The sequence below is a fragment of the Astatotilapia calliptera genome, chromosome 11 (assembly GCF_964374335.1).
Source record: "Astatotilapia calliptera chromosome 11, fAstCal68.1, whole genome shotgun sequence".
Classification (NCBI taxonomy): domain Eukaryota; kingdom Metazoa; phylum Chordata; class Actinopteri; order Cichliformes; family Cichlidae; genus Astatotilapia; species Astatotilapia calliptera.
Window position 1 is genome coordinate 16,954,082 of NC_137432.1, and position 20,779 is coordinate 16,974,860.

At 40.5% G+C, this 20,779-nt stretch overlaps 1 protein-coding gene and 1 long non-coding RNA gene across 2 annotated transcripts; both read right to left on the bottom strand.

The window, feature by feature from the left end:
- Positions 1-334: 334 nt before the first annotated feature.
- Positions 335-7,805, bottom strand: LOC145431775 (uncharacterized). Its single transcript, XR_013912071.1, has 2 exons — positions 7,348-7,805; positions 335-1,158 (listed from the first exon to the last, which is right to left on the bottom strand). It is a non-coding gene; the product is annotated as an uncharacterized LOC145431775 (long non-coding RNA).
- Positions 7,806-17,034: 9,229 nt separating this feature from the next.
- Positions 17,035-19,790, bottom strand: tent5aa (terminal nucleotidyltransferase 5Aa). The gene is made up of 2 exons (XM_026185601.2): positions 18,970-19,790; positions 17,035-18,517 (listed from the first exon to the last, which is right to left on the bottom strand). The coding sequence occupies exons 1-2, from the start codon at positions 19,393-19,395 to the stop codon at positions 17,738-17,740; spliced, it is 1,206 nt and encodes a 401-aa protein (XP_026041386.1). The 5' UTR covers positions 19,396-19,790; the 3' UTR covers positions 17,035-17,737.
- Between the last annotated feature and the right edge of the window lie 989 nt (positions 19,791-20,779).

Genomic DNA, 20,779 nt, shown 5'->3' on the forward strand with positions numbered 1-20,779 from the left:
CAAATGGCCAGCAGCAAGATCTAATATTGACAAAGCAGAGAGTGTTGTTGTCTACAACGTGAACTGACAAATTGGATTTAAAGAGAGGGGAGGACCCTTGTTAACAGATCTGCAAGATTAAGAAGTTATCAGGTCAGAGACACTGAAGCCATCTACTTAAGCCCTTGTTTGACATAGTATGACTTTTCCAGACGCTGAGATAAACATGCGTTTTTAATGTTTTTTTGCCATCCCAGTAGATCAGATCAGTGTTTCATGAGGCTGAGAGGCCAAAAGTTTGTTCGACCCACAGAGGATCATGTAATCCTTCAGCTGCAGAAATGAAAAAAAGGAGAACCGTGAAAACTCTGTTTTATTAGGTTTTTTATACAAAGTTGGTGATAAATATCATGCTGTAGTGGTGAGTAGCTTTCACCACCTTCAACAAAGAGGCGAAAACACTTATGTTGCAGCATCAGAGGAAAATCACCCTAGGGTTCCCCTCCGATGACCCCTCCAAGCGGCCTGGTTAAACATCCTGTCTACAAATTAACGCAAGAGATGGTGTCCAAACCTAGCTGGGGATATGTTACAAGCTACCCTCCAGAGAGGTTTGGGTCATCCAGACAGGAAATGAAAGGGAAAATGGTTGTAAAATGGCTTCTGCTCATGACTCATCGAGAGACCTGGCACTCAGATCGCAGCAGGCTGGAGCTCATCCCTTAGCCTGTTCTGACCTGGACTGCTTCATTGTGCCATCGCTTTCATCCAGTCATAAGCTATCAGATGTTCATGTGTGAAATGAAAATGCTCTGTGTTTAATAAAGTTCAAATTGCAAGCTGGGTTTGTTTGTGTGACAACACGATAAGAACATATGGATGTTACATTTATAACAGTAATAATACTGTCAAACTATGTTATTAATGCACAGCGTTTGACAGTCTTATTGCATTAAACTGTGTAAGGCTAGATATGATTCTCTGAAGATTCCAGTAAATGTCATTGCAATTCTGCTCGGAGTGTTACAACTAATCAGATATTACAGAGATCCCAAGCTCGCCTCCTTAATCACAGAACATTGTGTCAGTAACTAACAGAAGCAGGAGAGAAATCCAAAATATCAGCAGCCAACAGCATGAACTTTGGAAACTAGGGAGACTTTGAAACAGCACAGCAACCTGAAAAAGACAGAAGGAACAGAGACATGAAAAAGGGACTAATAAATTCAATCAGATAAGAGGGTAGGGAAAAGAACAAAGGAAGGAAGTCAAAATACTGAAAGGCACATACCTTCAAAATAAAACAAGAAGTAGATTGAAAGAGGGAGAAAGAATAAACTGTTCAATTCAATTCTGTTTAATCTATAGCACCAAATCACAATAACAGTCACCTCAAGACGCTTTATATAATAAGGTATAGACCCTACAATAATTTAAAAGAAAACCCCAACAATCAAACAACCTCCACGAAGAAGGGAGAGAAAAACTCTCTTTTAACAGGAAGAAACTTCCGGCAGAACCCAGCTAAGTAAGGGGAAGCCATCTGCCGAGACCTGCTGGGACTGAGGGCAGGGAGCAGGACAAAAGACACACACAAAAGACAAAATGAGACCAAATAACTTGTTATAACTGCACCAAGGCCCAGTAAAATAAATGAGGAATATTTTGAACACGGTGAATAATGCAAATCTATGAAAGGGGACTCCAAGAATTTAAATGTAGCACTGGTACATCCATTTCTTCATTTTCCAGTTTTTGGTGATTCCCAGACTTTTTTAATAGGATTAAAAGTCTAATATTTTTGCATTTATTTAATTTAGTACATTCATACAGTTTTTGTGTTAATAATTACTAAAAGTTAGCAAATATGCCAAACTAAGGCCCTATTTAAAATTGCATTTTAATGCTTACATTGGTTGTTGTATACAGGATACTGTACGGAGCTTGAACTGAAAGATGAAACAGGTGTTCATGAAGATGTCCAAGAAAATCCACTCACACATAATTGAATTAAAAGTCAAATTCAATTATGATTCCATTGGAGTTTGGTTTTATGTGTTTTGGACATGAAATAGGTGAATAAATCAAACTGTAGGAGACTGAGTCTGTTAATTTCTGGACCAGTGATGCTGTTTTGGTGCTTTTTGCTGGCAAATCTGTCAGCTCAGGGCTCAGTCGGCATTTTCTTTTTCTTTTTTTTTCAGGAAAATCTCCAGCTGGCCCTGTGTGTGGAATTACACCCAAGGATCCAAGCAAGGCAGGCTCACAGAAAAGAAAACAGCTGTCAGACAATGAATTACTGTACTTTCCTGGGGAATGGATGAGGAAGCTAGACTGTGTCAAAAACACACATACGCTCCTGCTTGTCATACAGTTTGCATATGTTACTTGTACTTGTTTATACCCAGAAAGTCATGAAAACATGGCAAAGGCGATACTGCTTTTACTATCTGAACTCAACATGTATTTAGTATCTCATGCTACCTTTCATTCTAATTTAAACACAAGCTTAATAGATCGCCACACTTTCATGCAAACATGTTGACTGAAAGAGTAAGGTTGGGGGGAGGAATCTCAGATTTCCAAATATGCAGTTCTTTTTCTGGTGATGGCTCTAAAGCACTAACTTTGGCAGCAGGGTGACTTTGCAGTGCAAACAGAGCACATCCGCACACTGACCCTTGTGAACCAAGCAGGCAGCTCCGCAGAGCGAGCCGACAGCCTGCGGGCCTCAATGCTGCCTCAGTCTCACACACGACCGTGAGTGACCCAGACTCAAGGGAGAAAACAGTCTTTTTCTGCGCTTGTGCATGTCAAGGGTATTTAAACTAAACTACATATAAACTTATGCAAGTGTACCAAAGGTAATATTGTTGGTATTCGTTTATCCCATCTTTAGTAGGATGCTGTCAAATTTCCAAAGCTTTGTTTTTAGCATTAAGGAAATAAAATATGTTAATCCTCTCCATTTTAATACACACGCATGATGCACTTCGTCTGAGGCAAGTCAGTAATAGTAAGAATGACTCTGATCCAGTAAAGCCATGATAGTGAGCTAACATATACTAACATTAGAACACCAAGAATTATAGCCAACATTTATTTATGCCTCTAATTTTTTCCAGACATCACAACAGATCAAAATATCTGCTATGAAAAACCTGCGTTTCAGGTCTGTTCATTAGGTTTCTTTGTGTTTTGGAGCCAGATGTGATGAGTGAGCATTGGCTCCTATGATGGATATGCTCGACCAATGGCTAGTTGTAGGCAAATGAGCGTTCTCTGGGTACCAAAAAATAACCAAACTGTACAACATGGATTAAAAGTTTTACACAGTATGACCTGAAATGAGGGACTGAGCCCATATACTCATGAGCAAAGTGTTTTTTGAGGTCAGGTCCAAGGGTGGCAAGGTGGTTCAGTGATTAGCAAAAATATAGCTTCTCCAGCTTCCTCCCAGAGATCACCAATCTTAACAGACTGGTGACCTGGCTAGATTTTACTGAGCTGTCACACCTGGTGTGGGCCCCAGCCTCTAGCTTAGCGCAAACCAAGGTAAACATCTTGATCTTCTTTTTTCAGCTGGTTTCCAAGGAGCTTATCTGCCTCCATCTATCCTTGAAAGCAATGAAAAACATCTAGCATGGATACATTTCAAGTGAAACTTTTACCCACCAACAATCTAAATCTGGGAGATAAACACAATATGTTACTTTTCACGTCCTAAAACTGTAAAAGCAAGGAAACAAATAAACACATTTTGTTTAATGCGTTGTAAAATTTTTAGATGGTACAACAGCAGAGAACCGTGACAGCACACATGTTCTTAATGTCAAAGTGAGGTTGCAAGTGTGTACCAAGTTTAAAGGTGAAGTCTCTGATTGTAGACACGTGTACTTTGACACCGAGAGCTGCTGGCTCTATACCTGCAGATCCTGTGATGATGTTATGGAGTTCTCGGAGAGTTTTTTTCCACATAAAACACTCTGTCTAGTGACAGTTTAGCTGGGATGGCCAGTTCTGGACAAACTGTCAATTGTTTGAAGTCAGTGCCACTTGCAGAAAATTTGCCTCATAGTGCAATTATTTATTTTTATTTAATTAGGGATCTTGTTAAATCCTTTGCCACACTCACTGCAAACTTTTATCAGAAGCCTTGAGCTTTTAGGATCCTGGCATGAAGACAATACACACTTAAACAGCAAAGAAAAAAGCAGACAATGAAGAAGTTTAAATAGCACAGGGTCCACCTGTGTTGAACTAAGAAGGTTCTAATTATTGGAACCTTATCTGGAACTTCTGATTCTGATTCAAGAAATGGAAATGCCTTTAAAATGTCAGTTTTATGTGTTTTCTCTTTGAGTATGCCGCCTTTGCAAAGTTTCCTAGATCAGTCGTTAATTGTCCAAATATTCTGAAAACATCAGTGACCATGGGTTTGACTAATTTTTTTAACTGCAGTATTTCATAAGGAATCAGGAGAAATGTCTTCCTCGTCTGCTTACACAAACCTCCACGTAGTCTGTAATGTTTCTAAGTGTTTGTCTGAGCCTGTGTGTGACAATTGCATTCAGCGGTAATAATCAGATCAGTCAACCTCATCTTGTCGCACTGTGCAGCTTTCAAAAGAAAATCAACAGTCTCTTTCTTGCCAAGGAGTTCTCAGCATTTCCCCTTCCCCCACAAGACTCTCTCCCACCAATTGGATTAAATTGGAAAGTAATGAAATTTCTTTTTAAGGAAATGATAGATGTTTACAAGAATGATCTCGCTGGGGAGAAACACGGATGCCGTATCTCGGTTTGGTTTTACGCAAAGGTGGAGAGTCTGCACTGTTTCAAACGAGACGCATCAAGTCCTTTCACAGTGCTGTTGTATGAAATTACCTGGCTTTTATATCAGCTCTACCATCTGGGTCCTGTTACCTCAGCAACTGATGAGCCAGCCTAAAATGGTTTCATTTGTCTCTGAGAGAAGAATATTGTGGTTTACCCAGGAAAGGTTATGTTTGTAATATGTTGTGGGCTTAAATGCTCTCCAAATTGCCCGGACCCCATTCAGTGGTATTTTTTTCTCCTGTCGTAAATATAAAGCTATTTTGAGACCTACAGAAATGATGATAACATTTTTTTATTCCAGACAGGAAACTAACTGGTGGTACTGGTGAAAAACCCTGCAATATTTTTTCAAATTATTCAAAGAACATCATATATTATATTTGGGAATTTCCAGCCAAGTATATAAATATACACTTTTTAAGCTGCTATTAGCGGTCTTAAGAATGCAATTTCATATGAAGCAGCTGGTAAACTCAAAGCAGAGGTGGGCTGCATCAGAGCCAAAAATTTGATCTGTTTCGAGCGAAAGACGGTTACAAAGGAGGGTCAAAGAGCCACACAGCAACGTGCAATATGGTACACGACAGCTAAGTGTCCACAGGAACCATGAAAGAAGGATGCCAGAAAAATGGGAAAAAAAAATGTCTTAAAATAATTACTGAAAATCATGACTTTGCTATCTCATGCCAGAGCATGACAGCAAAAAGCCACTTCAGTTCAAGCAGCAGGCTTTGAATCCAGGTTTAAGCCACGCCTCCTTCCTGGCTCTGTGGATGCGAGTGCTTTGGTGAAATTGAGACGTCAGTGAGAGCTTGATGGATTGCCACAATGCTTTGTAGCCACACTTACTTCTCCACCTGCACCATCATAAGTGCTGAAATATCTTGGCAATAGTTGGAAGACAGATTGAAAGGTCCTTGGTGACCCAGTCACCTCTTGACTCTTCACCCAGTTTGGTTGGCTTATGAGCAAATCAGTTAATTCTTACAGGAAGTTGTTACCGTGCTAACAGACAGAGCATGACCAATACATAGCCTTTTGCCATGACCATGTTAGACCCCTTGAGCCTTTTGTTGACCTTGGACACGATTTGAGACTGCTTTCATGTAATGAAAAACATCCACAGCTCTCATTTTCTGTAAAAAGCAAAAGTCATTTGCAGGCATCTTCTTAAACTGCAATCACAATGTGATGTGAGATCTCTGTATGGGGTTCTATCTGTTATCAAACTGGCATGTGAGACTGAAAATATGATAATCTTATGAGGTTTCGCACTCTTTATCGCACTTAGATCTGATAAAGCTACCCGTTTGTGTTCAAAAATGCACACCAATGCACACCAGTCCATGCATAAACATTTTACATTGTGCTAATATGGGTTGTGTGTCTTTTTCTGCTCACAGGTCAACAGTGCATAACACAGGTCTCCCACACACCAAGGCATCATATGAACTATGGCCATAGTTGCAACCATTGCTGTCAGCAACCACAACACACTAAACATAGTGATGACAGGAGCTCTGACTCACACATTCAACAAATGAATTATCACAAGCAGCTGAATCTCAGCAAAATCTAAATTATTCATATAGTGTGATGATTTCTGCTTCTGTTTGAGCAAACACTGAGTATAACTATTGGAATGAACTGAACTGAAACAGGAAATTACTAATCAAAAGTACAAGTTCAAGTCTTAAGTCACCGACATTTCTTTATATTATTCTTCCAAGGAGTCAGACTTTCTGGTAATAATCGTTTAAAGTTGATGAACAGTTCTCCATTGGCGCCAGTCCAGTCCATCCATCCGTCCAGTCTTTGTATTTGATCATTTTGAGAAGAAAGTTGTTGTTTTTTCTTCTTTTCTTTTTTCACTAAACACTGAGATATGGATCATTCAAGTAAAAAGAACTAACTAAAAAAAACTATCTACGGCAGATAAATGGTATCAAAAAGTCTTATGCTTAAGAAATAGGAAAGAATCCAAGGAAGACTTAAGCATCTGGCCCTTTAGTTGATCCATCTCCAGTTTGGCAAAAGAATACATGAATAGAAAAACTCATACTGGAGCACTATCAGTCATGGATTGGCCTCCCAGAGCCCGGACTTCAACATTACTGAAGTAGTGTCTTGATCATCCTGACAGAGAATGGAACCAAAGGCAGCCAATAACCAAAGAAGAGTCTGGAGAACTAGTCCCGAAGACTCCTGCACAGTAAAGGTGGTCAGACCGAAATATTCACATTCTTTTTTTTTTTTTTTAAACTGTGTTTTTGCCTTATATTTGCCATGCATGTTTGTACATACCAATACATAGCTGCACCTATTTCCCATTTTTCTTGCAAAAATATGTAGGAAAGAAGGATGGCTTGAGACTTGAGCACAGTGCTGTGCAGATTAATGTCATATTAGCTTAAATTGTGTTGTTATCACCTTATCAAATAAAACTTTATATTATTTACCATCACACTTTCTTTCAGAAAATGCTTAAAATATTGATTGCAAGTTCAGTAAAATGATTTAATCTCATTACCTGTTTAGGTGTGTTGGTATGAAACACTTGCTGCTTTTGAAACATGCACAAAATTATATTTACCCAGCACAGTTTAGTAAGATAGGCAAACTATTCTCTCTCTCCGTCTTTGTGCGTAAGAAGGCTCGTCTGTCCTGAGACTTATGTAAGATAAACCTGCCGACCTCAGTGACCCTAATCTCTGAGACGAGAGGATCACCTTCCCACTCTGCGCTAGCTCACCTTCACTCTCTCTACACACACACACAGTTCTCCATTATGAGCCACTTCTCTTTGCATCTCTCCCACCCCTAACCTTTTTCCTTTTTACAGCATATTCTTACTCTGTCACCCTTATCCTGACCTATAACCTCACCTCAGCGCAATTTAGTAGTTTAAGCTTCGTAATTCCTGCCCCGCTGATGCTTTCAGCTGAGGTGTACGTTTACAGAAGTTTTCAAATATCAGCTTGAAAAGCTATCATCTCTTCATTGCACTGACTGACAGCTGCTGTTGACCTCTTTGCCTGCAGATCTGTTTCTGTTCTGGTTTCTTTTGTGTTTCCCTTAAGTGTTTGCTCAAAAGTCCTTTGTAACACTGCAGCGGAGTTGCCCTGCAGTAACTCTTGTCTGACACACATCTTGGTGCAAAACTACTAATATGCGATATCTCTTTCTTCCTTTCTAGGCCATTATTGCTAATACCTTAGCCGACCTTCCAGTCTGTGTACGACACCATCTAATGTGCTTAGAGCAGGGAAAACGAGGCAATGCCATTTCAGTTCCCAGGAATTTTGAGCTTCATCTTGTTACTGCTCACGGAAAATCACATCGAAACAATAAACAGAGACAGGGCAAATCAATTGATTGAGTTATGCATTGTATGATAAATCTTAATTAACTTTAGCTGTGTAGTCTCTAAAAACATACTCTCTGTTATAAAAGGGGACTACACAGCCTTACTGTTTTACCTAGAATACAATGTTAATTAAATTCTAATTAAAAAATTCCAGTGAAATAAATGATAATAAAAAAAAGCCTCAATGAATGGAGACATAAATTTGTCAGTAATCTATGTGCTGTCGAAAGAAATGGATCTGGGTAGGCATACACTTAGTAAGGTAAGGTCATTGTTAATAACAAGCAAATCATTTAAAATGGATACAGAAGTGTGACAAAATTATAATTGATGGCAATAAAGCAGACATGTCAGCATCATTGGGTTTGAGGCAAGAATGCAGCTCAGAAATAATTCATTTAATTGATGTGAGATTAAATGTCAAATTTCCCTCCAGCTGACCTCAAATTGTATCTCCAATCTTTATTGATCTATTAATGTGGCTTTTTTCACTTCATTTCCAACTTAATTTATTTTGCTGGGACATTGATTTGTATTCATCTGTATTACATGCATTCATATTGTTTCATTATCAACACACAAGTCAGTGATAAGTTCCTCTCTCTATCATTGCTCTCTACTTGCCAGTGGACTCAATGATAAAAGGCTTATGGGTCAAATGGAAGAAGTGTTTCATAGTTTAAATAATCATCTTTTAACGTAGAGTCTAAATTCACGGTTGCAGATAGGATCTCCCAGGGCTACACACAGAGAGACACACGATGACAGTTTGCACTCACATTCACACTCATGGGCAATTTAGAATCACCAATTAACCAAACCCCACTAATTTTATGTCTTTAGACTGTGGGAGAAAGCTGGCATACCTGGAAGAACCCACACAGACACCGAGATAACATGGAAAACCAACATAAAAAAGAACTAGCTGGATGATGGATTCAATCCAAGGATCTTCTTGCTGTGGGGCAGCAGTGCTAACCACCTTTTCAACCTTTAAACCTAACTTCTTTGAGTGTCACAGAGTTGATTCAGTTCATCTGGATGTTGTGTTTTCAGTGGGAGAAACATTTCATCACTCATCTAATTCAGCGGTCCCCAATCCCCGGGCCTCGGACCGGTACCGGTCCGTGAGTCATTTGGTACCGGGCCGTGAGAGTTGAGGCTCAGGTGTGAAATGTATGGTTTTCAGGGTTTTTATCGGTTTTCAGCGTTATTTTGTTATCGTTTTTATCGTTAACTCGGTTTTCCTGGGTCTTTTCACGTGTGTTATGAATAAATCTACTTTTTTTCGGTACCGGTATTAGTTTTATTTTGTTGTATTTATTTTTGACACCTTAAAGGCCGGTCCATGAAAATATTGTCGGGCATAAACTGGTCCGTGGTGCAAAAAAGGTTGGGGACCGCTGATCTAATTGACTTCTTCACTCTCAGCTGACTGCAGGTTTCCCCAATCTTAGAAACGATACATTTGACCAGAACTACTGACTAAAAGTGGGCTGTGAGGTCAGGTTCACGGTCATTCATATGCACAGAGAGTTGGGGAAAGCATTTAAACATTCTTGTGACCACATATTACAATATATTTACTCAACACCTTTTAATTAGTAATGAACAATACATTGCAGGCCATGAGAGAGAAAGAGAGAGATCTTAATATCACTAAACTATCTTAAAAACTGTAGTCTCAACAAAGACTTATTAACAGGTTAAGAAATCCTTGCTATTGTATCTGTGTTTGCAGCCATCTAGTAAACTCGACCAACTCATTAGGAAAATGTCGCTAAACTAATAGCTTAACTTCGCCGACTAGCTAGGTTAATGCTAAGTCTTTGCGTCTGATGCTGGAAAGACTGCACAGAGTGGATTTCAAATCAGAATATGTGAGGTCGATACTACAAATGCACATTCTTGTGTAAAATAGTCATTTAACCTTTTGCTGATGAAAACCCATTAATGAGTGCATGTTTAAATATAACCTTTTTCCTATTATGTTTTGCACATTCCACAGAGTGACAGAAATTTGCCACAGGGTGAAGCAGGAGACAGATATGCATCGCTTAAAGCATGAAACAAGGCCCAAATTAAGGTAATGATAGCCAGTAATTTAGTTTGACATGATTATTATAAGGGTGACTTGGGAAAGTTTCCTACAGTGATGGGGAAAGTGATGTGTAAAGCAGTTCTTTTCAGTGTCCTGAATATCTTGACTCTTTATATTGGTCACTGAATCTTTCAGAGCTCTGACTGTACTGTCCCAGTCACTGAACTCAATCATGGGTGAATGGTGTATTTTACTCATGATACCTTTGATCACTTTGACTAACATTTCAAACCTTATAAATCTTTATTTTTTCAAAGTCTCTTGATTGAGTAAAGGAAATCGTGGAGGGTTTTTTCCAGCCCATTTTAAACTGGATGAGGTTGTATATCATGAAGGGCTACGGAAACGGGGTCACGTCACGAGACAGTCTGGTATGATGGCCGAAACCTTGCTGTAAATACAAATTCTACACAGCACAGCCTGAGCACACTGAGTGGGACATGCTGATGTAAAGCATTGCCAAAGGCAAGTCGGCCTGCAGCTGACCTTCACTCTTATCTCACTTATGGCTGCTAGCATGCCTGATGGATGTTTCCTTATTGTTTGTACAGACTGACCCGTGTGGAATCTGTTTACAAGATTTGTGTGTATGTGTGTGTGTATGTTAGGGGGGGTCTGGGCTTTTATGCTGTCTGCTCAGTAGTATCCCACACTACTGAAAAAGAAAAACACACACACAATACTGAAATGTTCCTATAACTGGGATTTTAGAGAAATTGAAACAGCATATTAGTCTGGCCACAGTTGTAGCTCCTCACCAGTGGACTGGAGTCGGGACCAAACTAGGTTTGGTAATGCTGTGGTCCAAACAGTTCCCACTTATTCCATAAAAACCTTCATCTGGAAAAAATTCTTCACAGCAACAGGGAAGGAAAAAAGGAGCAAAATCACATGAAGCCAGCCACTCTCCAATCTTTGCGGTGGAAAAGCCATTAAAGAACAGATGAGTACAGACTACCAGAAGGGACGAAGAACTACAGGATGAATGACAAGTGTCTTAGACGTTATTTAAAGGTAAACAGATAATTATAACGACACTGGATCCACTGTGTGGATTCCCTCTGTTTCATCTATCTCCCTCTGCCAGCTACCTACTGTGGTAGGAGTCTTTCAGAACTCTCTCTTTAAACTCTAAATCAAAGCTTCCCTTAAATTAAGAGGGCTACTTCACTTCATGCTGCATCTCAAATTAGGGACCTGAGATTTAGGTCCTTTGGCGCCATTACATCAATCTGACTTCTTTATAGAGCCAACCACAAATGAGATGGGTTCTTAAGAGAGGATTAAGTAGAGTGATGCTTGAAATTAAGACTTAGACTAACAGCACCAGAAGGCAGGCGTTGACAATAAGCAAATAAATATTCCTGCTGGTTGACGGTTGAAGGACAACATGATAAAGGTGATGTTACACAACTTTGACATTTGATACTTTAAGTTATTTTAGGCTCTATATGAATGATACTGGGCCTCTGGTGATATGATTTGCACACTCCTTGTCTTTTATATGCCCCAACAAATGCCAAGGAGTAGCCTTGATGAGTACTGCATTAGATACTGTATCAAAGATGTGTGGTGCACACTGGCCCCTAAATCAATAAAGGCACAAATATCAGTAAACAAAACACTGCCAACCAGCCAAAAATGTTAAAAACGTAACTCAAGTAGCCATCACTTATAGAATAGAGAAACATTAAACTGCATCTAGGCTTGTGTTTCTAGCAATCTGATTATGACATCTCTCCTTTTAGTTTTTTTTTGGGGGGTTTCCACTAAATTCTGAGAGATAAGAGGAAACTGTGCCAAAAAAAAGGGAAATTCCTTGAATGGCCACTTCTACTCTCCAGAAACAAGTCGATCTCCATGGATCCCATCCCTAAACACTGAAGTGTCATAATAAAACTAGTTTAGGGCTCTTGGACCTCTGAACTGCGCTATAGCTGTTATCTGACAAATAATATGGTTTGCCATGCAGTTAATTGACACTATTAGCTTGTACAAAAACTATGTATGTATATCTATGTCACACACCTTTATCGTAGCTATACGGTCTATGGGTGTACCTTGCTAAGAATGTTTGCTAACACCGATAAATGACCAGTCTGCCATCTTGTTTAAATATGTTCTGGCTGCAAAACAAAAACAACAAAAGGCTAAAAGGCAAAATGCTTGAGGTTTCAAAATGCTAATTCACATGTAGAGAGGTTGATGGTTGCTATATGCAGTTTATTTTTAACCTGTAGTTGCTAAATGGCATATTCTCTTTTGCTAAACGGAACTTTTAGCCTTTGATTCTAAGCAGAGGCGCACAAAGTGTGCTGGTTAAAGGAAATTAAAAAGTTCTGTTAGACGAGCAGGAATAAAGCAAAGTAAAGTAGAAGTTACTTATTTAAAATCCCCCAAAATGGGCTGAAAGATAGATGGTGAAAACATGGAATAACACTTTGTGTAATTATGATTATAAGTGACACCAGCATAGATATTTAATCCTCTGTTCATTTTATTTATATAAAATTTGTATATAAATCCCAACAGTTACCTCAAGGTACATTTATTGTAAGGTAAAGACCCTACAATAAAGACATTTATACACCACGTGTGTAATGTTCATGCAATACATGCAAATATTTTGTGTATTAAAAATATTTCTCAGCCTCACCTACTCCTAATACAGCCTTTCATACCGACCACTTTATTTCATAGGACGATTTTGCAGCATTTATTTTTTAGGATCATTCTCAACTTTTTTGGGATCCAAATGAACAGATCTGACTAATCAGATCGCTGCATTTAGCGACAAGTGCACGTGCACTTCAAAATATGCACTAGTACTGAATTTACAATGATATAAAAATGGTCAAATAATAATATTTTACCTCAGACACACAGTTAGATGCTGCTCTGGGTCAATCTGCTCTCTGAAATGGTTTCTCTGCCTCCTTAGATGTGGTCCCAACTCTGCCTGTAAGAGTTCAAACTGCCCCTCTGACATCCTGAAATATGTTGTACAAAAGCGTTCACGATACAGCTTCAACTCCTGGATGAAACCACGAAACTCTCCCTGCTGCTGCCTTCTCATGAAAACTGGATGAACCCAAAACCTCAGTTTCTTCCTTTCCTTATGTAGAACCTCAGGACCAGCTCATCATCGCTTGATGTTGACTTCATTTTTTTCACACTGTGTCTTTTAAGGATGAATATTTCTCAAAATCACAACATATTTGGAGTGTGTATACATTACACAACAACTATGCATTCAAAAAATTCAGAATTTTGTGTTGTTTTTTCCACACATTCTCTGCATTAAGGCCTTAATACAGCAAAACCCCAACAATTAGACAGTGGGAATGAAAAACTCCCCTTTAACAGGAAGAAACCTTCAGGGGAACCAAAAGTATTGACTAGCACTGCTTTACTAGAGGTAACCCTTCTGTTTTCTAAACTCAGCAATTTCTGTCAAATTTCCAGAACAAAATGACTGGGTGTGCATCAGTTAGTGAGCGTAATCTCTGCCTATACGGCATACAAGGGCTACCCTAATGGTCGTCAAACCACATATTCACTGACATACACACTTGGTGTCAAAACTCATCATTAAAGGTAATGGAGAGGTCATTCGATGTCATCTTTCTGGAGGAAAGCGTTAAAGAAGGACATATGCAGCATTGTGCTTGGTCCTGTTAATAATGGAAGGAATCTATATTGCAGTGGTATTGCCTATTATGTGTGTCATCATGACAAAACGTGGTCCTGGAGATGCTAACTGTAGCGAGAACTGCCACAAAAGTATTTTTGAGTACTTTGGCTGGTGTGAAGTTAAGATTAGAATGAATTCTTAGCCTTAACTACCACAGGGGTATTTTTTGATTAGGGATTCATATGTTGGTGTGATCACATCTTAAAACTGCCTCTTAGTTAAAGGAATGTTCACTTTCTTTTCAGGTCAATATTTGTAAAGTAAACTGGTCAATACTGGACATAAAGAGGCGTTTTCCTCAAGCAGTTCCTTTGTAGGTCAATGGAACTTCCTACAATGCAGTTTTAGGAAGTTAAAAGCCTGCAGAACTTGTTTTGTGCAAAAAAAAGAGCCCTCAACTTTTCACCTGAATATAGAGATAGTAAAAAAATTCCTTTTCTTCAGTGTGTAGGAATGCTAGTACTGTTTACAGTACTAGCATATGAACCTATCCTGTAGTTTGTAGGAGTGGAAGGTCCAGTAGAACGCATAGGCATACACAGCAAATATTTCTCTTGTCTGTAGGTGCTCTACTGTTTAGAGCACCAATCATTCCTCTATTGCTCAGATTTAATCAGCTGCAAATGCGCTTAAGTTCAAGCTATAATGTCCTTATCTTATCGACTATATATAGGACCATGTGGTACAGTGAATCTCTTACTCATTATGTGTTTACATCTCTATATCCTTCTGTATCTAGGACAGTCTGTCATGTGACCTGTGTGACAATCAGCTCTGCTGTGGCAAGTTTTCTTTCAGCCTGACAGCCATGAAACATTTGGACTCTGGTCACAGTGGGCCTCAGCGCTGATCGTCACTGCATTTCTGTCGGCATATGGAGGGGCTGGAGGGGTGGGGGGGTTTTGTTAACAGAGAGAATTCGATGAGCAGGCAAAGATATTCATTCTGCAAAAGCGCTAAAGTCTGTTTTTATTGGGTGGACGCAAATCCCTTCACATTCAACAGCTCTTTCTGGCAGCAACGAGCCAGTTCTGGATGGGTTTCTGGCTGGGCCTGTTGGGCCCAGCAGGCCGTGACAGGGATTTGACTTTCCCAGCAAGTAAGCGGGGAGCCTATGTGAAAACCACTGAATGGCTCACGACAGTTAAGAAAGAAAGAAGAAAAAAAGAGAGATTACGACTCTAAAAAAAGAAATCTGAGGTTAATCGATAAATGAGTAATTTCTTGCATTTGGCAGGAAGTTTGTTTCTGGAGCAAACCAGTGCAGTAAACTTGATTTACAGTCAAACAGATGCATAACAGAAGACATAACAAATCTGGTTTTCAGATATTTTATTGAGGAAAACATCTTTAACCTTTTGACCCATTGGACAAATAACATAATATAGCAAAAAAAAAAGAAACCAAAAAAAAAGCTACTGAGAACATTTCCTCTGAAGCTCGATCACAGATTGAAAATCACTGCAACACCTGCAGTGTCTGATACATTTATAAAAATAACAATCATAAAAAATATACATACATGACAAAGATTTTTTTCTTTTCTTTTGCGATTTGTAAAAGACTGCATGAAACTGAGCTTTGGACAACACATACAAGACGCTGCAGCAACCCACAATCTCTAACTGATAGGCACGATCACTAGCTGACAAGCAGACTGGAGCCACTAGCTAGTCCACTGTTAGGACTTCACTGAGTATAAAATTACAATACATTGCCTGCACAATCCAAAGGATACCATCAGCATGGACAGCTATTTAGAAGAAACAACTGAGCAAAGAAGTTATGGGTCACCAGACTAGGGGATGAGAGCGAAATGCTTTTCCATCGAGAGAATTTCTTTTTTTGTTGCAGTACTGACACGATGCTAGTCGCGGATGTTTTCAGATTTTTTTGTCTTAATGCAGCTGGGGGAGAAAAAAGCTACAGTATAGTTAGCAAGCATGTAATCATATATTTATACACAATTCTTCAAAACAGGTGAGGAATGAAGCCTTAAAAAATCAAAAAAGAAAAACATTAATAACCATCAACCCTCACAACGGAAACATAAGGTGCAACTTAGTCGTCTGATGCTGAGGTGGACGCATGCATGCGGGATTCTTCGCTTTCCATTCTTTGTTTCAATGAGCAGATAATTAAAGCAGGCGCTGATAACAGGATGGTTTGGTTTCAAGCTCTCCGACAAGTTGTAGCTGTAATCTGACCTTAACAAAGACAGTTTGTACAGTAAAACACAGTAGCCCCAGATAGATAAACCCCATCACCAGCTGCACCCATCTCTCCAGATCATCAGTTGGGTTTTTTCCCTACTAGCGTCTCACTCTCTTCTGCCTCTCTTTCTCTATCAGCATCTGCTTCAAACAATGGCCTCATTAAACTTTAGGGCTATCAACAAAGGGGCAGGAGGGAGGAGACGCCTAAGTGTTTGGCACTACATTTCCTGAACAGAGTATCTGCATTCCCAGCTAAGTTCAAGCTCTTCAGCAGCAGCTGCGGAATTCCCTGCCAGGGTGCTACAGCAAACAGTTTCTCATCATCTGAGGTGTCTCTGCAAGCCTCCTCCAAAACTGAGGAACACAGTCTACGATCGAGCTCTCCCTGCATCGATCATCTACTTATTGTCACTCCCACCCCTCCTTGTTTTTGTTTTTCTTCTCAGATGAGAAAAAGTGAAGCACCACTACACAAAATATACAGGAAACATTGTTTGTCACTCCATAAGTCGCTGATATTTAATCGGGCTCTGTCATGACATGCTGGTAATCTGGGACGTTTACTGAATATACACAAGAGGAAACGTGAACCTTGCAGGAACTTTTCGTTCGTACGTTTGGCTGCTACTTTACTGCAAAATCCACACAAACAGTGCTCCTTTTTCACCCGAACACACGCGTGTACACAAACACTGACTGTGCAGGATTTCACATATACATTCACAAGCCTCTGGGGGTGCTACTGTCTATAAACAGCGTAGGGGGTCATGTGGCCTGCTCATTCTTTTCTCTGCCTGCTGTGAGGCAATAGGCACTTTATAAACACATAAATGTTCACATATACAAACAGACATTACAATAGCTTCATATTTTGTTTCTATTTCTCCCTTAAAAGTGGGTGGGGTATTCGAGTTAGAAAAAAAAAATCTTTGGTCTGTAAACAACAAGAATTATATCCAAATGTGAGGTGATGTTTGTTGTCCACTCTAGTTTAATAGGATCTCACCTCGGTTCAGATGATGTAAAGCACGGCGCGCTTTGGAGCACTGTGCACCTCTGATTTCACCTCAAAGTGCATGTGAGTGTCTCGCTTAAAGACTCTGATGCAGCTGATTGGGCTGCTGCTGCTGCTGCTGCTGCAACATGCTGGCTAATGAGTTTCAATTAAAGATTGAATCAGTCTTCTGCACAGTGTCAATGATACGTCTGCAGCTGGCATTCAAGGCCTTAAAACTCAGATATTGCTTCCAAGCTATCCAAATGAGTCTTTTCCGAACCTGGTTGGCCTGGGCAGGATCAGGAGACTGTCGGTGTTTCGGTAAATGTGAGATAATCACATCTGAATTTTGCCAACTGTTCTGGATTTACCATTCATACTCAAAGTATGAACAAAAGCAGAAGCTTTGATGCAAAACACAGAACAAAAGGATGCCTTTTTTTCAGTCAGCTGTCAAGCACTGTGCAGGGTTAAGGGTACGACTGTGCCACTCGCTCCTGTTTAAAGACATCAGGATCCCTCCTTCCTCTCTCATTTAGGGATACTCAGTTACACGGCAGCCAGGTGGAGTAGGCAGGCTGCTGGCAAGCAAACACTGGCTGCACCTGCGCTATGTAGTAGTTACTGAAGTTGCCATCTGCCACATAAGGAGCAGGTTGGTAGTAACATGTAACATTAGCCACATTGGGGATGACATTCTGCTCAGCCAGGACACGTACAGCCAGCATGGCTATGAGCCCTAAGGTCTGCCGTCTCTCGTGTCCCATCAGACACACGGTGCTCTCGTTGACCACTCCGTGGAGGGTCATCAGGTAGTCGTACTTGCGGTCCTCCAGGCCCACAAAGTGGTTTTGAAGGTAGGACTCCAGCTTGCGCTGCTGCTCGCCAATATCAGGGAAGTCAATGAAGAAGCGCGAGCACATGTAGCGCTGCAGGGACTTCATCTCTGACTCTGACGCAGCCCGGAACCCCCTCACCAGCAGGTGACAGTACTTCAGGAGACCCCCTCCACGGATCTCCTCCGGGTTCCGCGTGCAGATTATCTTGTGACGTAGGTGGTCCAGAGCCTCACTGAAGTCACCATACACGCTCTCGCCCATGATGGTGGGGTGGAAGGTCTCAGCCATGGGGTTCTCTGAGCAATCATAGAACAGCAGCAGAGAGTCAAGCTTGATCTGAAATGAGTCCACGCTGAACTCAAACTGCCGCCGGAGAGAGTCCACAAACTTCAGCTCCACATTCTTCCCCCGGTTATTGGAGAGGGAGATGAGACTCCAGCGGTCTGAGTCATTGCACACCTTCACCATCTTTTGCACATAGGCTTCCTAAATGAGTGAGTGTGCAGAGGGTGAAAGAGAGTGAGAGAAAAAGAAGCACAAACAAAGTGAATAGAACTGAAGCTGCAATTACTAATTCAGTAGAATTCTGCCTAACTTTGCATTGTACAGTAAGGATTTGAATTTAATGCCTATATTTATACAAGTAATTACTGTATGTTGTTGAGCTATTAATGCTACTGACCTCAATATTAAAGGCTATGGAATGTACTTATATGGCTGAGCTCAGGATCCCTTCCAAATTGGTTTAACTCGATCCTCTTAACTACAGCAAACAAATTTTTTAACTATCACTAAAGTGATCTAATTGCACATTAAGCTGTGCGTAATGGTCGCTAATCCCTGTTGGCACAAATACAATTCAATCTTATCACATATATAAAACTAATCTAACAAATCTGAAGCAGAAATAAAAATCTGCCAGGGCGTGTGTAGCCTACCTTTAACGTTAAAGGGGTTATTTTCTCCTTATTCACACAGTCGGGTAAAAAATCCAGGAGACAGTCCAAAACTATGTCCTTCACAGTCTGAAAATCACTCTCTCCTTTCATATTTGCGCAAAATATGAGGTCAAGGTCTTTATAGCCCAGTCCGCTGTCCTCGTGCAGAATGTGGCTGGCCGCAGAGCCGTTTAATCGAACGTCCCGGACATGGATCTGTTTTTCCTCCATCCGACTGCGCACCACTTTAACTATCTGCCGCGGCTGCATCTCCAGAGTGGGGAAGTTTCCCCGGCCGTGTATCGGGATGGTCTCCGTCAGGATGGCATCCAGTCGCTGCACTTGCTCCCAGCTGAGGACGCTGACGTTGCTGCTGTCTGTGTCGGACACACAGCTGGTAGTGGAGCTGCTATCGTCCTCTGACATGGTGTTGAAGTCCTCCGGAATTTCAATAAAACAAAATTCAATCGTTTTCTCAAAACAGTAGGGTCTTCCGCATGAGGAGTGCCAGTATTTGAAATAGTCCAAAGTGACTGTAAACAGAAATAATATGTATATAAAAATAAATATATATATATATTAAAGAGCAGCGGGGCTGGTGGCTGTGCGTTACAGTTTGCGCACTCTGGTTGGAGATCCAAGCGGAGAAGTGGCGCAGCAGTCGAGCTGGTGGCTGAGCTAAGGGAGAATCTGAGCCCGCTAACAAAAGCGTGCGGAAGAGCGAGCCCTAACTTTCTCTTCTGTCTCTTTTACGCCTTTAAAACATTTGCCTCGGTGCTGCTGTCAATGCGTCCGAGCGCTGCGCATCACAGTCTTTGAAGGTCGCTGATGATCCAGGAGGGTGTTTGCTTTTCCGACTGTGACTCCATCGCCCAAAAGGCACGCCTATGACTTTATGAATTTGCATGAATAAGCTGCTGCTCAAGTCGCGCTTTTGGCACAGTCCTCCCACTGACGTTCAACCCCCTCGGAGGAATCTTGTGGATTTTTACGCACGGCTCCTACATATTTTTTAATATCTCCTCCTGCTGCCAAATAGTAATCCCGTTAATGCAGCTGTGTGCGCTCAGGAAATCCAGCTTCCTCTCCTCGAGTCTCTTTAGATCAACATATTCCCCCCCGTGCTTTTTTTCTATAAGTTAACCGATACTTGCCCACTTGACACGCAGCATCCTTCTGCAAGACTCTGGTCTGTAGTCTGAAGTTGTCAAGCTGCACTTCACCCCGCCCCCCATCTGCTTCTCGCTGCTAACGCTGGTCAGTTTGACAATACTATAAGGCTCTGCTTTATCAAGCTGCTCCATAGTCTTATAGTAAAATTTTAAAATGAATTTTAATGAGAAGATATATATTAAATTTCATATCACTTCATGAGATAACTGAGGCTCCGAACCACACTGAATACGGGAACAATCATTCAGTTACTCATGAGATCATTCCCGTGGTCATGATCCCTCTTTTGTCAAATAAAATTACAAATTAAAAAAAAAGAGGAAAAAAAATAGAATTAAATTGTTAAAAAAAAAAAAGCAAATAAATAAATATAAAAGTATTCTAATCTGTTTAGACTGAGCTGATCCGCAACTCGCTACACGTCGTCATGTCGCCATCTATGGGATGGCTGGTTTAGGCCTTTAAGTAAAATCAGCTGAGCTACACTGAGTCTAAGGCTACCGTTACAGTGTCACTATCTACAGTCATTGTTAAAAGTCATCAAAGAAATGCGACTTTTAATTTTAAAAGAAAAAAAAAGTGGGTAAACATTTTGCCTGTGACATTAAAAACATGTTACCTCTGACCTCACATACAC